The sequence below is a fragment of the Coregonus lavaretus genome, assembly GCF_964263955.1.
Source record: "Coregonus lavaretus genome assembly, chromosome: 8".
Classification (NCBI taxonomy): domain Eukaryota; kingdom Metazoa; phylum Chordata; class Actinopteri; order Salmoniformes; family Salmonidae; genus Coregonus; species Coregonus lavaretus.
The window spans coordinates 49,559,615-49,572,833 of NC_139995.1; the positions used below are offsets into that span (position 1 = coordinate 49,559,615).

The 13,219-nt window shown below is 42.5% G+C and overlaps 1 protein-coding gene across 1 annotated transcript in view; it reads left to right on the top strand.

Moving 5' to 3' along the window:
- Positions 1-13,219, top strand: part of LOC311133310 (tensin-2-like) — a gene marked incomplete at its 3' end in the record, with an annotated part of 81,104 nt that overhangs the window by 47,244 nt on the left and 20,641 nt on the right. The window contains exons 5-13 of the mRNA XM_084166811.1: positions 1,954-2,137; positions 3,180-3,230; positions 4,702-4,824; positions 4,935-4,999; positions 5,077-5,160; positions 5,304-5,419; positions 6,120-6,180; positions 6,633-6,708; positions 7,057-7,186. Coding sequence (XP_084022937.1) covers positions 1,954-2,137; positions 3,180-3,230; positions 4,702-4,824; positions 4,935-4,999; positions 5,077-5,160; positions 5,304-5,419; positions 6,120-6,180; positions 6,633-6,708; positions 7,057-7,186 — 890 coding nt within the window. The remainder of the gene's footprint in view (positions 1-1,953; positions 2,138-3,179; positions 3,231-4,701; positions 4,825-4,934; positions 5,000-5,076; positions 5,161-5,303; positions 5,420-6,119; positions 6,181-6,632; positions 6,709-7,056; positions 7,187-13,219) is intronic.

The window sequence follows — 13,219 nt, forward strand, 5'->3', positions numbered from 1 at the left end:
TATTATTTTATAGTATGAAGAATACAATTGAAGAAAGCTGAATAAAATAGAAAGGATATTTTCTCCAAACGATTTGAGGAAGTGCGCACATGCGGCTATTCTGTGTTGAGCGGTTAACAAATAAGTAGGTATTCCTATATGCTTAATTTAGAGTTATTAATGTAACTTTAGTTGTTCTACAAACGTTGGGCTATATGTTTTGATTGTTAATACTTTGTAACTCTGTGTGATGCGACTCTAATGATGATTTGAAAAAAGTCACTTGAAAGGCATGAGCTCTGCTTTGTTTTTTGCGCAGGCTGTACACACTCCGCTTTGTGTGGCCATAATGCACCCTAAATAAATCCATGCCTTTTGCGGCCAGTGGCTGTTATGCCCTTCTTGCTGAGTGCTGCACGCTCCATCATGTGATCGGGTCTTTCTCACAGGCTACAAGTGAAGACAGACACAACGGGGACGCAACTGCGCATGTCCTTATCCAATTCCGAGGTGCATATTGAAGATATTGGAAGAACTGTCCACATTTACTTTTCGTCAGCCAACAAGATGAGTAGGCCTAACGAACAGCAAAAGCACTAACCAATGTCAATCTACTATCCCCATAGGTCAACCTATTCTATTCTGTGCGAGAAATAAATATTCCAAACATAGTCTGAGACAGTTGTGGGATGCGATAGATCCAAAATTAATACAACCACTAGCATCAAAAAACCTTTTTTACGCAATGTGGCTGACGCAACAGATCAGAACGTTTAGCTTAAAATGTTGATAAACTATTAAGCTATTTCTTCACATTACAAGTGCAGCAATGCACACATGGTAGTAGGCTATAAGCACAAATGTTCAATTAGCGGAAAACACCATTAGCAAAAGTGACCGCAAATGCAATAATGCATGGAATGCTTTTATTGTAAATGTGCATTTTTATGGTGAAAATTATCTTCCCCAAACATGAACCTCACACACTGCTTATGTATGCCAGTTAGGCTCTACACTCCTTGTAAAGCGGATTAATGTGCTTAATTTTAAGAAGTTATTTGGCCACTTTAGTTGTGATACAAACCTTATTAAAACATATATGCCTATGGCCTAGGCTACATGGGGTGTGCATTGATGTCAGAGTGATTAGAGGGACAGTAGAGTGCTGAGTACCAGGCAGTTAGCAAGTTTGGTAGGCTACTAATGACCATCAGCAGCATCAGAGCTTGGAGAAGCCTAATTACCATGACTAAGCGGTCACGTGGAATTTCACTGCCTAATACGGTCACCGCAACAGCCCTAGCCATAACACATACGTTTTCTCAACAACAAGTTATGGTCAATAATATCAAAGGCTGCACTGAAATCTAACAGTACAGCTCCCACAATCTTCTTATTATCAGTTTATTTTGTGTCAGTGCAGTACATGTTGAGTGCCCTTCTCTATAAGCATGCTGAAAGTCTGTAGTTAATTTGTTTACAAAGACTTTCCTCTAGGCTCAGATTAAAGATAGGAGTGGCTTTAGAGTCAGCTACCATCCTCAGTAGCTTTCCATCTAGGTTGTCAATGCCAGGAGGTTTGTCTTTATTGATCAATAACAATCATTGTTCCACCTCTCCCACACTAACTTTACAAAATTCTAACTTACATTGCTTTTCTTTCATTATTCGTTTTTTTATGCATGAGTACAATGGCTCACTGTTAGTTGTTGGCATTTCCTGCCTAAATTTGCCCACTTTGCCAATTAAGTAATCAAGACCTGGTCAGATGAAAAATGCAAAGTGATTGTTTTGTTTTTATGGTTTCACAGGAAGAAATCTGAATTTTTGAGTGGGTGGTGAAGGAGAAATTAAGAGAGACAGCAGATGATGGAAGAGAGTGATAGAGTAATTGACCCTCTTTCTCTCTCTTTCACTATCCCCCTCCTCTCTCCCTCTTCCTCCTTCCCCCCCTCTCTCTCTCTTCTCCTCCAGGAGTAAGAGTGTGGATCGTGTGATGGAGAGAGTGATGGCGAGGCACTATGACTTTGACCTCACCTACATCACTGAGCGGATCATCTCTGTCTTCTTTCTGCCCCACTTGGAAGAACAACGTTACCGTGGTAACCTACAGGAAGTGGCTGCTATGCTCAAGTCCAAACACCAAGATAAGTTCCTGGTGAGTTAGGGGGGAAAGGACTACTGTATTTGGAAAAAAGCAATTCACACATCCAAAATGTGAACTAGGTTGTGTTCATTAGGCATCAAAGGCAACTAAGCAGACTGAAACAGGGAGGGAGGGACTACGCTCGTTTAAATGTTCTTGCAAATCGTTTTCAAACTTTTGCGTGCACTAATGAACATGACCCTGGTGCTGGGAACATCAGTCGATACATATGTATAAAAAGAAGCCCACATACCATATTGCCACTCCCCAAAGTTAATTTATTGTCTTATCATCCCACCCTGAGAGGACTGGTGTGGGTGCATGCTTTTGCTCCCGCCAAGCAGTAACACTCCTAATTAAATGTATCAACTAATCATTGTCCCAAATTAAGGCTTTGATTTTTGGAACGGGGCATTTTACTACTCAGCTGAAGCAAAAGTCTGCACCCACAACGGCCTTTACAAAGTAAGGTTTCCCACTTCTGTCTATATGGAGATCAAATGGACATTTAAACTGAATAAATGTATTGAATTATCCATTTTGATCACACATTATACTCACAAAATGCAATGAAAAGGAGATCATATTTAATTTGAAACAGATTTTAAGTTCCAACTTAAACTTTTATAACACCAAAAACAAAGGTGTGTTTGTTTGTTGTTTGTTTGTTTATTTACTTGTTCTGGCAGAAATGTAATGATCTGTGAACAACAGTGTTTTGTATCGTAACCTGCGAACAATTGTGAACCATTGAGGTAGCGCCATCTTCTTCCATTACTCTTTTATATAGCAAGTGACCAATACTCATGCTTACATTCCGTTTGGGTATTAACTATGTTACTGTGTGGTGTTATAAAGAAGCAATACAAACAGTATATTGTTCTTTTTAAACAAACGCTAATTGTTTTGTTTCCTCCAATCACTTACGTGATGTGCATTTTTGCCACACAACTTGCAGTCAACGTTGAGGCAATGTTGTGTGGTGGTTGTGTGCTTGCTGGGTATGACATTGTTGATTTCCTATTCTTTTTGTCTCAACGTCTGCCTCTACCAGCTCTTAAACCTGTCTGAGAAGCGTCATGACATCACACGACTCAACCCCAAGGTAGGACGACTACATACACACTAGGTCTGACCCCATTTTGTCGACTGTTTGGTCGATAGGCTGTTGGTCGGCCGAGACTATATATATATATATATATATATTTTTTTTTTATGGCTCATGAGACACCTGTCTGATTCACGCCGCTGGGATGGCACACCAGTATCACCAGTAGTACATTTACCTTTAATTCCCATAATTTATCATCCACAATATTTGTTTGGTTACGGTAATTTATGTTAATGCATTCAATATAATATTATTATTACAGTATTTCACCGTTCTCATTGTCAGAATGGACACGTTGTTTGCGGACCGCACTTGTGAGGAACACGTTTTGGTTTATTTCATTCCATTTACGAGTTGTCAATTTATTAATTGTCTTTTATTTGTAGCGCTCCTGTCAATGTTCAGTAAGGACATGCACCTGATTATGCATTGGAGTAGGCCTAGGCCTGCGTGCAAATGTAGGCCTATAAATGTGGCCATTTGCAGAGCTGATAGTATTTCTGATTGTCTTAACTCACCACCACTGTGGAGCTTCTCAAATATTATTTTTTCTTCACCTCAAATACAGTGAGGGAAAAAAGTATTTGATCCCCTGCTGATTTTGTACGTTTGCCCACTGACAAATAAATGATCAGTCTATAATTTTAATGGTAGGTTTATTTAAACAGTGAGAGACAGAATAACAACAAAAAAATCCAGAAAAACACATGTCAAAAATGTAATAAATTGATTTTAATTTTAATGAGGGAAATAAGTATTTGACCCCCTCTCAATCAGAAAGATTTCTGGCTCCCAGTTGTCTTTTATACAGGTAACGAGCTGAGATTAGGAGATTAGGAGTATGTGGGAACTCCTTCAAGGTGAGGTGACTACCTCAAGCTCTAAACCCTCAGAGGTAGTAATCACACCGGTGGAGAGAGGGGCATTCTTCTTACCAAAGCACATTACCTTTGTTTTGGAGGTGTTCAGAACAAGGTTAAGGCAGAGAAAGCTAGTTGGACACTAAGAAAGCTTTGTTGTAGAGCGTTTAACACCAATCGATTGGTCGAAAGAACAGACTACTCTAGGTCGACCAAGATTGTTTTTTTGTCGGGGACTGTCCTAATACACACACTCCAGAGTGCTACTAGTCCAGTCTACATGTGTGAATAAGTCGATAAATAATAGCCTGGTCCACATCTGTTTTTGCTGTCTTGCCAACTACTATGGTCATATTGTCATGCCAAACATGGAGTTGGCAAGACAGTAATAAATAATAATAATATGCCATTTAGCAGACGCTTTTATCCAAAGCGACTTACAGTCATGTGTGCATAAATTGTTCATATGGGTGGTCCCGGGGATCGAACCCACTACCCTGGCGTTACAAGCGCCATGCTCTACCAATTGAGCTACAGAGGACCACAGATCTGGGAGCAGGCTAACTAAATAGCCCTCAGAACCTAAAATGTTCTCTCATCTTCAGGTTGAAGACTTTGGTTGGCCCGACCTGCACGCCCCTCCACTGGATAAGATCTGTGCCATGTGTAAGGCCATGGAGACCTGGCTGACCTCTGACCCCAGCAACGTGGTTGTCCTGCACTGCAAGGTCAGGGAGGGTTTAGTGACTTGTTGTATTGTGTTGTGTTTTCTGTTCAAATATGTCCAGTTATCTTACATCTCTCTTTTCTTTTCTTTTTTCTTTTTTCTCTCTCACAGGGAAACACAGGGAAGACGGGGGTCATTGTGGGTGCCTACATGCATTACAGCAAGATCTCTGCAGGGTATGTGATGTGTGTGTGTGTGTGTGGGGCGGGGGGGGGGTAGCCTGTTTATTGATAGCCTGTTTGTGTGTGTGTAGGGCGGACCAGGCCCTGACCACTCTGGCCATGAGGAAGTTCTGTGAGGATAAAGTCTCCTCCTCGCTACAGCCCTCCCAGAACAGGCAAGAACATCTCCCCTCTCTCTCTCTCTCGCTCTCTCTCTCTTATGCCATGCAACTTTCCCGCATATTCCCCCCCATTTCTCCTCCCTCTTGTGTGTTTTACTCCTAATTCTATACCCCTCTCTCTCTCCTCTCCTCTCCAGGTATATGTACTACTTTGGGGGTCTGCTGTCGGGGGCGATCAAGATGAACAGCATTCCTCTATACCTTCACCAGGTCCTCATCCCCAGCCTGCCCAACTTCCAGGCAGCAGGGGGAGGTCAGTGTCCTACTGTACAATGTGATGTAGTACACTACACTGTCAAATCTAAGTTGTTTCAACTCGAAAATATATATTACCACGATGCCTTATGGTTTTAATTGAAGTAAACTCAGTAAATCAATTTTATTTGAAAATGTAAGGTCAAATGTGTGTAGTAACTCTTCTTTTCAAGTTGAAACAACAGAAAATGTTGAGATGGAAATGAGTTGGAACGTATTAGTTTAGTACTGTTAGGAGTATCAGCATTAGTATTTTTAGTTTAGTACTGTTAGGAGTATCAACATTAGTATTTTTAGAATGATCAACTAGTATTTTTAGTTTAGTACTGTTAGGAATATTAACATCAGTATTTTTAGAATGATCAACTAGTATTTTTAGTTTAGTACTGTTAGGAGTATCAACATCAGTATTTTTAGAATGATCAACTAGTATTTTTAGTTTAGTACTGTTAGGAGTATCAACATTAGTATTTTTAGTTTAGTACTGTTAGGGGAATCAACATTAGTATTTTTTGTTTAGTACTGTTAGGAGTATCAACATTAGTATTTTTTTTAAATTATCAAGTATTTTTATTGAACTTCAAAACTTTGGGGGGATAGATTGCAACCCATTCTTTTTTAATGACATCACAACAACACCCTCTTTCTCCCCCTGCTGTCTCTCCTTCTTTCTCACACTTCTTTCCCTCTCTGTGCAGGTTACTATCCTTTCCTGAAGATCTACCAGTCTCTACAGCTGGTCTACACCTCAGGCATCTAGTGAGTTCATTTATGTTGTTAACGATTATTGTGGTGAATAATAGCATATGGTCTCTAGTGTGTTTTTCACTGTGTTCCCTTTCCACTTTCACACACGGTAGGTACTTGTGTACCTTTGTTGGGACTTGTTTATGCTGTTTATATGTGCTACTGTCTGTGTTTACATGTGTGCTGGTCTGAGTTTACTCCAACTGAACAGGGTTTACCTGTGTTTTACTATGTTGAGGTGTGTTTTGACTATGTTAGCATGTGTTTTGACTATGTTGAGGTGTGTTTTACTATGTTGAGGTGTGTTTTGACTATGTTAGCATGTGTTTTGACTATGTTAGCATGTGTTTTGACTATGTTAGCATGTGTTTTGACTATGTTAGCATGTGTTTTGACTATGTTGAGGTGTGTTTTACTATGTTGACGTGTGTTTTGACTATGTTTACGTCTGTCTGTATGCGTAGCGACCCCCAGGGCTCCAGGGCGAGGAAGCTGTGTGTGACGCTCGAGCCGGCGCTACTGTTGAAAGGGGACATCATGGTGAGAGAGCACTGTTAGACACAAAATGGATGCCCAGTGGCTAACTTTCACTCCTGTTAATCATAATCTACTATCTCCCATTTGACCTGTTCTCTTATTGGTTTATAGCCACAGAAGTAAACAAACTATCCTCCATTTTGCATTTGAATAAGAATGCAACTGATTGGAGCTTTTGTTGCCAATGTGGCGCAAAAATAAGTATTTACCCGCTCTCTCCCCCCACGCCGTTTCTGTCTCTCCCTCTCTCCCCCCACCCGTCTCTGTCTCTCCCTCTCTCCCCTCTCTCTCTCTCCCTCTCTCTACCCCTTCCCTCTCCCTCCTTCCCTCTCCCTCTCTCTCTTTCTCCAGGTGAAGTGCTACCACCGGCGGCCGCGTGGCTCAGAGAGGGAGGCAGTGTTCAGGCTGCAGTTCCACACCTGTACAGTCCACGGAGCTCAGCTGTGGTTCGGCAAGGGAGAGCTGGACCTGGCCTGTGCAGGTACCTTACCAGGGGTGGGATAGAGTTAGAACGTCAGGGAGTTTAGGAATGAGGGAGAGGGAGGGGAGGAGGGAGAAGGGAATGATTGTGTTTCAGGACGAAGTCCGGTTGCTTATTATTGGAGGCAAGTACACACTCTCACTCGCTTGCACGCACACACACACACACACACACACAAATCTGACTTGGAGGCAAGACGCAAAACAATCTGACAAGAAGCAACCATTTTTATGATTAAATTATTTATGTATTTATTTTAAATAATATATTGATATACAAATAAAGAATGTATTAGCAAACCTATACCTACCAATATCCTAACTGATACCTCAGAGGCAGAGAGTAAGCCCATCGCCACTGCCAACTCCAACACCCCCAGAATGGCCTCGAGTTTCTCCATCTCCTCATCAGAAAAGAGCCACTGCTCGTCAGAGCTCCCATGTTGCCTCTTCTGTGGAGGCTCCACAACCTCATCCTCCTCATCAGTGTCCTCTGAGTCAGACCAGGCCCACCTCCAGGCAGTGTAAAGGCTATTTTACCAAGAAGGAGAGTGATGGAGTGCTGCATCAGATGACCTGGCCTCCACAATCCCTCGACCTCAACCAAATTGCGATGGTTTGGGATGAGTCGGACCGCAGAGTGAAGGAAAAGCAGCCAACAAGTGCTCAGCATATGTGGGAACTCCTTCAAGACTGTTGGAAAAGCATTCCAGGTGAAGCTGGTTAAGGGAATGCCAAGAGTGTGCAAAGCTGTCATCAAGGCAAAGGATGGCTATTTGAAGAATCTCAAATATAAAATATATTTTGATTTGTTTAACACTTTTTTGGTTACTACATGATTCCATATGTGTTATTCCATAGTTCTGATGTCTTCACTATTATTCTATAATTTCGAAAATAGTAAAAATAAAGAAAAACCCTTGAATGAGTAGGTGTTCTAAAACTTTTGACCGGTAGTGTATGTACCATAAATCCTGGTACTGTGGTGAAGTCCCTTACTGAGCTGGTGAAGTCAGGCTGAGGTGGTGAAGTCACTTACTGAGCTGGTGAAGTCAGGCTGAGGTGGTGAAGTCACTTACTGAGCTGGTGAAGTCAGGCTGAGGTGGTGAAGTAACTTACTGAGCGGGTGAAGTCAGGCTGAGGTGATGAAGTAACTTACTGAGCTGGTGAAGTCAGGCTGAGGTGGTGAGTCACTTACTGAGCTGGTGAAGTCAGGCTGAGGTGGTGAAGTCACTTACTGAGCTAGTGAAGTCAGGCTGAGGTGGTGAAGTCACTTACTGAGCTGGTGAAGTCAGGCTGAGGTGGTGAAGTCCCTTACTGAGCTGCTGAAGTCAGGCTGAGGTGGTGAAGTCACTTACTGAGCTGGTGAAGTCAGGCTGAGGTGGTGAAGTCACTTACTGAGCTGGTGAAGTCAAGCTGAGGTGGTGAAGTCACTTACTGAGCTGGTGAAGTCAGGCTGAGGTGGTGAAGTAACTTACTGAGCTGGTGAAGTCAGGCTGAGGTGATGAAGTAACTTACTGAGCTGGTGAAGTCAGGCTGAGGTGGTGAAGTCACTTACTGAGCTGGTGAAGTAACTTGCTGAGCTGGTGAAGTCAGGCTGAGGTGGTGAGTCACTTACTGAGCTGGTGAAGTCAGGCTGAGGTGGTGAAGTCACTTACTGAGCTAGTGAAGTCAGGCTGAGGTGGTGAAGTCACTTACTGAGCTGGTGAAGTCAGGCTGAGGTGGTGAAGTCACTTACTGAGCTGGTGAAGTCAGGCTGAGGTGGTGAAGTCCCTTACTGAGCTGGTGAAGTAACTTACTGAGCTGGTGAAGTCAGGCTGAGGTGATGAAGTCACTCACTGAGCTGGTGAAGTCAGGCTGAGGTGGTGAAGTCACTTACTGAGCTGGTGAAGTCAGGCTGAGGTGGTGAAGTCCCTTACTGAGCTGCTGAAGTCAGGCTGAGGTGGTGAAGTCACTTACTGAGCTGGTGAAGTCAGGCTGAGGTGGTGAAGTCACTTACTGAGCTGGTGAAGTCAAGCTGAGGTGGTGAAGTCACTTACTGAGCTGGTGAAGTCAGGCTGAGGTGGTGAAGTAACTTACTGAGCTGGTGAAGTCAGGCTGAGGTGATGAAGTAACTTACTGAGCTGGTGAAGTCAGGCTGAGGTGGTGAAGTCACTTACTGAGCTGGTGAAGTAACTTGCTGAGCTGGTGAAGTCAGGCTGAGGTGGTGAGTCACTTACTGAGCTGGTGAAGTCAGGCTGAGGTGGTGAAGTCACTTACTGAGCTGGTGAAGTAACTTACTGAGCTAGTGAAGTCAGGCTGAGGTGGTGAAGTCACTTACTGAGCTGGTGAAGTCAGGCTGAGGTGGTGAAGTCACTTACTGAGCTGGTGAAGTCAGGCTGAGGTGGTGAAGTCCCTTACTGAGCTGGTGAAGTAACTTACTGAGCTGGTGAAGTCAGGCTGAGGTGATGAAGTCACTTACTGAGCTGGTGAAGTCAGGCTGAGGTGGTGAAGTCACTTACTGAGCTGGTGAAGTCAGGCTGAGGTGGTGAAGTCCCTTACTGAGCTGGTGAAGTCACTTACTGAGCTGGTCAGGCTCAGGTGCACACCAGTCTACTTCCCCTGCAGCAGAGACAGCCTGGACTGGACTCGGCGGGGGGCTGGGGCTAGGAGTGAGAGTGAGGGTCTGTAGGGCTGAGACCACCTCCTCAACATCTGAGGCAACAGGTGGGTTAATGGTCCCAAGGGGAAGCAAAATAGCCCCATAACATCAAAGATCCACCACCATATTTTACAGTAGGTATGGAGTTCTCTTCTGTATATATTTTCTGTATTCTTTTCTGTGGCCAAAGAACTCTGTTTTCATGTCATCCAACAAATGTAAACGCCTGGAGTTTGCTAAACGGCATTGGCACTTGGATTGGAACCGGTGCTATGGTCAGATGACGTGAAAATAGAGCTCTTTGGTCATGCACACCAGTGGTGGGTTTGACGTCAAAAGAAAGATGCATACAGTGGTATGAAAAAGTATTTGCCCCCTTTCTAATTTTCTCTACTTTTGCATATTTGTGATACTGAATGTTAACAGATCTTCAACCAAAACCTAATATTAGATAAAGGGATCATAATTGAACAAATAACACAACAATTACATTTTTATTTCATTTATTTCATAAACAAAGTTATGCAACACCCAATTCCCCTGTGTGAAAAAGTAATTGCCCCCTTACACTCAATAACTGGTTGTGCCACCTTTAGCTGTAATGACTCCAACCAAATGCTTCCTGTAGTTGTTGATCAGTCTCTCACGTTGCTGTGGAGGAATTTTGGCCCACTCTTCCATGCAGAACTGCTTAAACTCAGTGACGTGTGGGTTTTCAAGCATGAACTGCTCGTTTCAAGTCCTGCCACAACATCTCAATTGGGATTAGGTCTGGACTTTGACTAGGCCATTCCAAAACGTCCAATTTGTTGCTTTTGAGCAATTTTCATGTAGACTTGATTGTGTGTTTTGGATCATTGTCTTGCTGCATGACCCAGCTGCGCTTCAGCTTCAGCTCACAGACGGATGGTCTGACATTCTCCTGTAGAATTCTCTGATACAGAGCAGAATTCATGGTTCCTTCTATTAAGGCAAGTCGTCCAGGTCCTGAGGCAGCAAAGCATCCCCAAACCATCACACCACCACCACCATGCTTGACCTTTGGTATGATGTGCTTACTGTGGAATGCAGAGTTTGGTTTTCGCCAGGCATTACTGGAACCATGTCGTCCAAAAAGTTATACTTTTGAATCATCTGTCCATAGAACGTTCTTCCAAGAGTCTTGATGATCATCCAGGTGCTTTTTGGCAAACTTGAGTCAACTTTTTGGACGAGATGGGTCCTATTATGCCTGGCGAAAACCAAACACTGCATTCCACAGTAAGAACATCATATCAAAGGTCAAGCATGGTGGTGGTGGTGTGATGGTTTGGGGATGCATTGCTGCCTCAGGACCTGGACGACTTGCCTTAATAGAAGGAACCATGAATTCTGCTCTGTATCAGAGAATTCTACAGGAGAATGTCAGACCATCCGTCTGTGAGCTGAAGCTGAAGCGCAGCTGGGTCATGCAGCAAGACAATGATCCAAAACACACAATCAAGTCTACATGAAAATAGCTAAAAAGCAACACATTTGAAGTTTTGGAATGGCCTAGTCAAAGTCCAGACCTAATCCCAATTGAGATGTTGTGGCAGGACTTGAAACGAGCAGTTAATGCTTGAAAACCCACACGTCACTGAGTTAAAGCAGTTCTGCATGGAAGAGTGGGCCAAAATTCCTCCACAGCAACATGAGAGACTGATCAACAACTACAGGAAGCATTTGGTTGGAGTCATTGCAGCTAAAGGTGGCACAACCAGTTATTGAGTGTAAGGGGGCAATTACTTTTTCACACAGGGGAATTGGGTGTTGCATAACTTTGTTTATGAAATAAATGAAATAAAAATGTAATTGTTGTGTTATTTGTTCACTTATGTTCCCTTTATCTAATATTAGGTTTTGGTTGAAGATCTGATAACATTCAGTATCACAAATATGCAAAAGTAGAGAAAATTAGAAAGGGGGCAAATACTTTTTCATAGCACTGTATACAGAAATAACCCCATACCTACTGTAAAATATGGTGGTGGATCTTTGATGTTATGGGGTTATTTTGCTTCCACTTGTTCTGGGCCCTTGTTAAACCTGGTTGCCTCTGCCAGGAGGCTGAAACTTGGCTGCAAGTCAATCTTCTAGGAAGACAATAACCCCAATCACACACCAAAATCCACAAAGAAATGGTTAATTGACCACAAAATCAATATTTTGCAATGGCCATCTCAGTCTCCGATAATTCTGACAATCATTTTGACACCTATCTTTTTAAGAAAAAAATGTATTGCTTGTTAAACACAATATTTTTCTCAGAGCAATTGTATTAGTATAAAATAATATAATTTACCCCTTTCTTTTGCATACACTATAGCTTGGTATTTGTATTATTTATTTTATACAGTCTTTTTTGCTAATCTTTATCAAGGGTGACAATAGTTTTGGTCATGACTGTATATGACATCGCCATCGTCCGCCTCCGCCTCCTCTGTCCACTATGTCCAAGGGGGCAGCTCCAAGGATGGTCTCCAAGGAAGATGCTGAATTCGGCACATTTAGGGAAAATCTCACATCTAGTCTTGGGGTTGTTGCCACCAAAACAGAATTCCAAACAAACATTGGCGCCTAGCAGACCAAACATTCTCAATTCTAAGGGTGAGTTGGTAAATTCACTCTGGCCATCTACTCCGATTTCAGAGCACTCTCGTCTGAGTGTGCCAGAGCGCAGAATAACTGAGGAATTTACGAACGTGCAACACCTGTTGAATATGACAGGTGTCAGTAAACATCTGCAAAAACACTTAATTCAATTGTTGCAAGCAGCACAGTTACAGTCACCAATGGTCTAGATAACATGAAAACAGCCTATCCTGCTCTACTAGGGCAAGTAAAATGGTCAGTGTTCTCTCATTTGTGTCTGGAAGTAGCTAGCACCCTACTAGTCCTCGGCCAGAGCGTCCAGTGTGCTCTCTGAATGCTCTGAGAGTGAAACGCTCTGAATTTGCGAACGGACAATCTGACAACACTCTGAATTTATGAACACCAAGAATGCTCTCTGGCACTCCAGAGTGAATTTACGAACACACCCTAAAATTCTATAAAATGTCCTATGTTTGATTGTGATATCATCATATTCAAATGTAATTGTATTAGTTTGAATCAAAATTGCTTTGACAATAAAATAGAACAGGTATGGGCTGTTTCAAATCAAATTAGAAGGGCTTGAGCTGCTATCTTCATTTATGATGCGTTTATATTCTAATGTCAATTTTCTAAAAATGTAGACTCACCATTACAATGAAATAGAAGGATATTAGGCTCCCCATTAGCTGTTGCTCATGCAGCAGCTACTCTTCCTGGGGTCCACATAAAACGTAAAATACATGACAGAGTACAGAACAAACAAGAACAACATAAGAT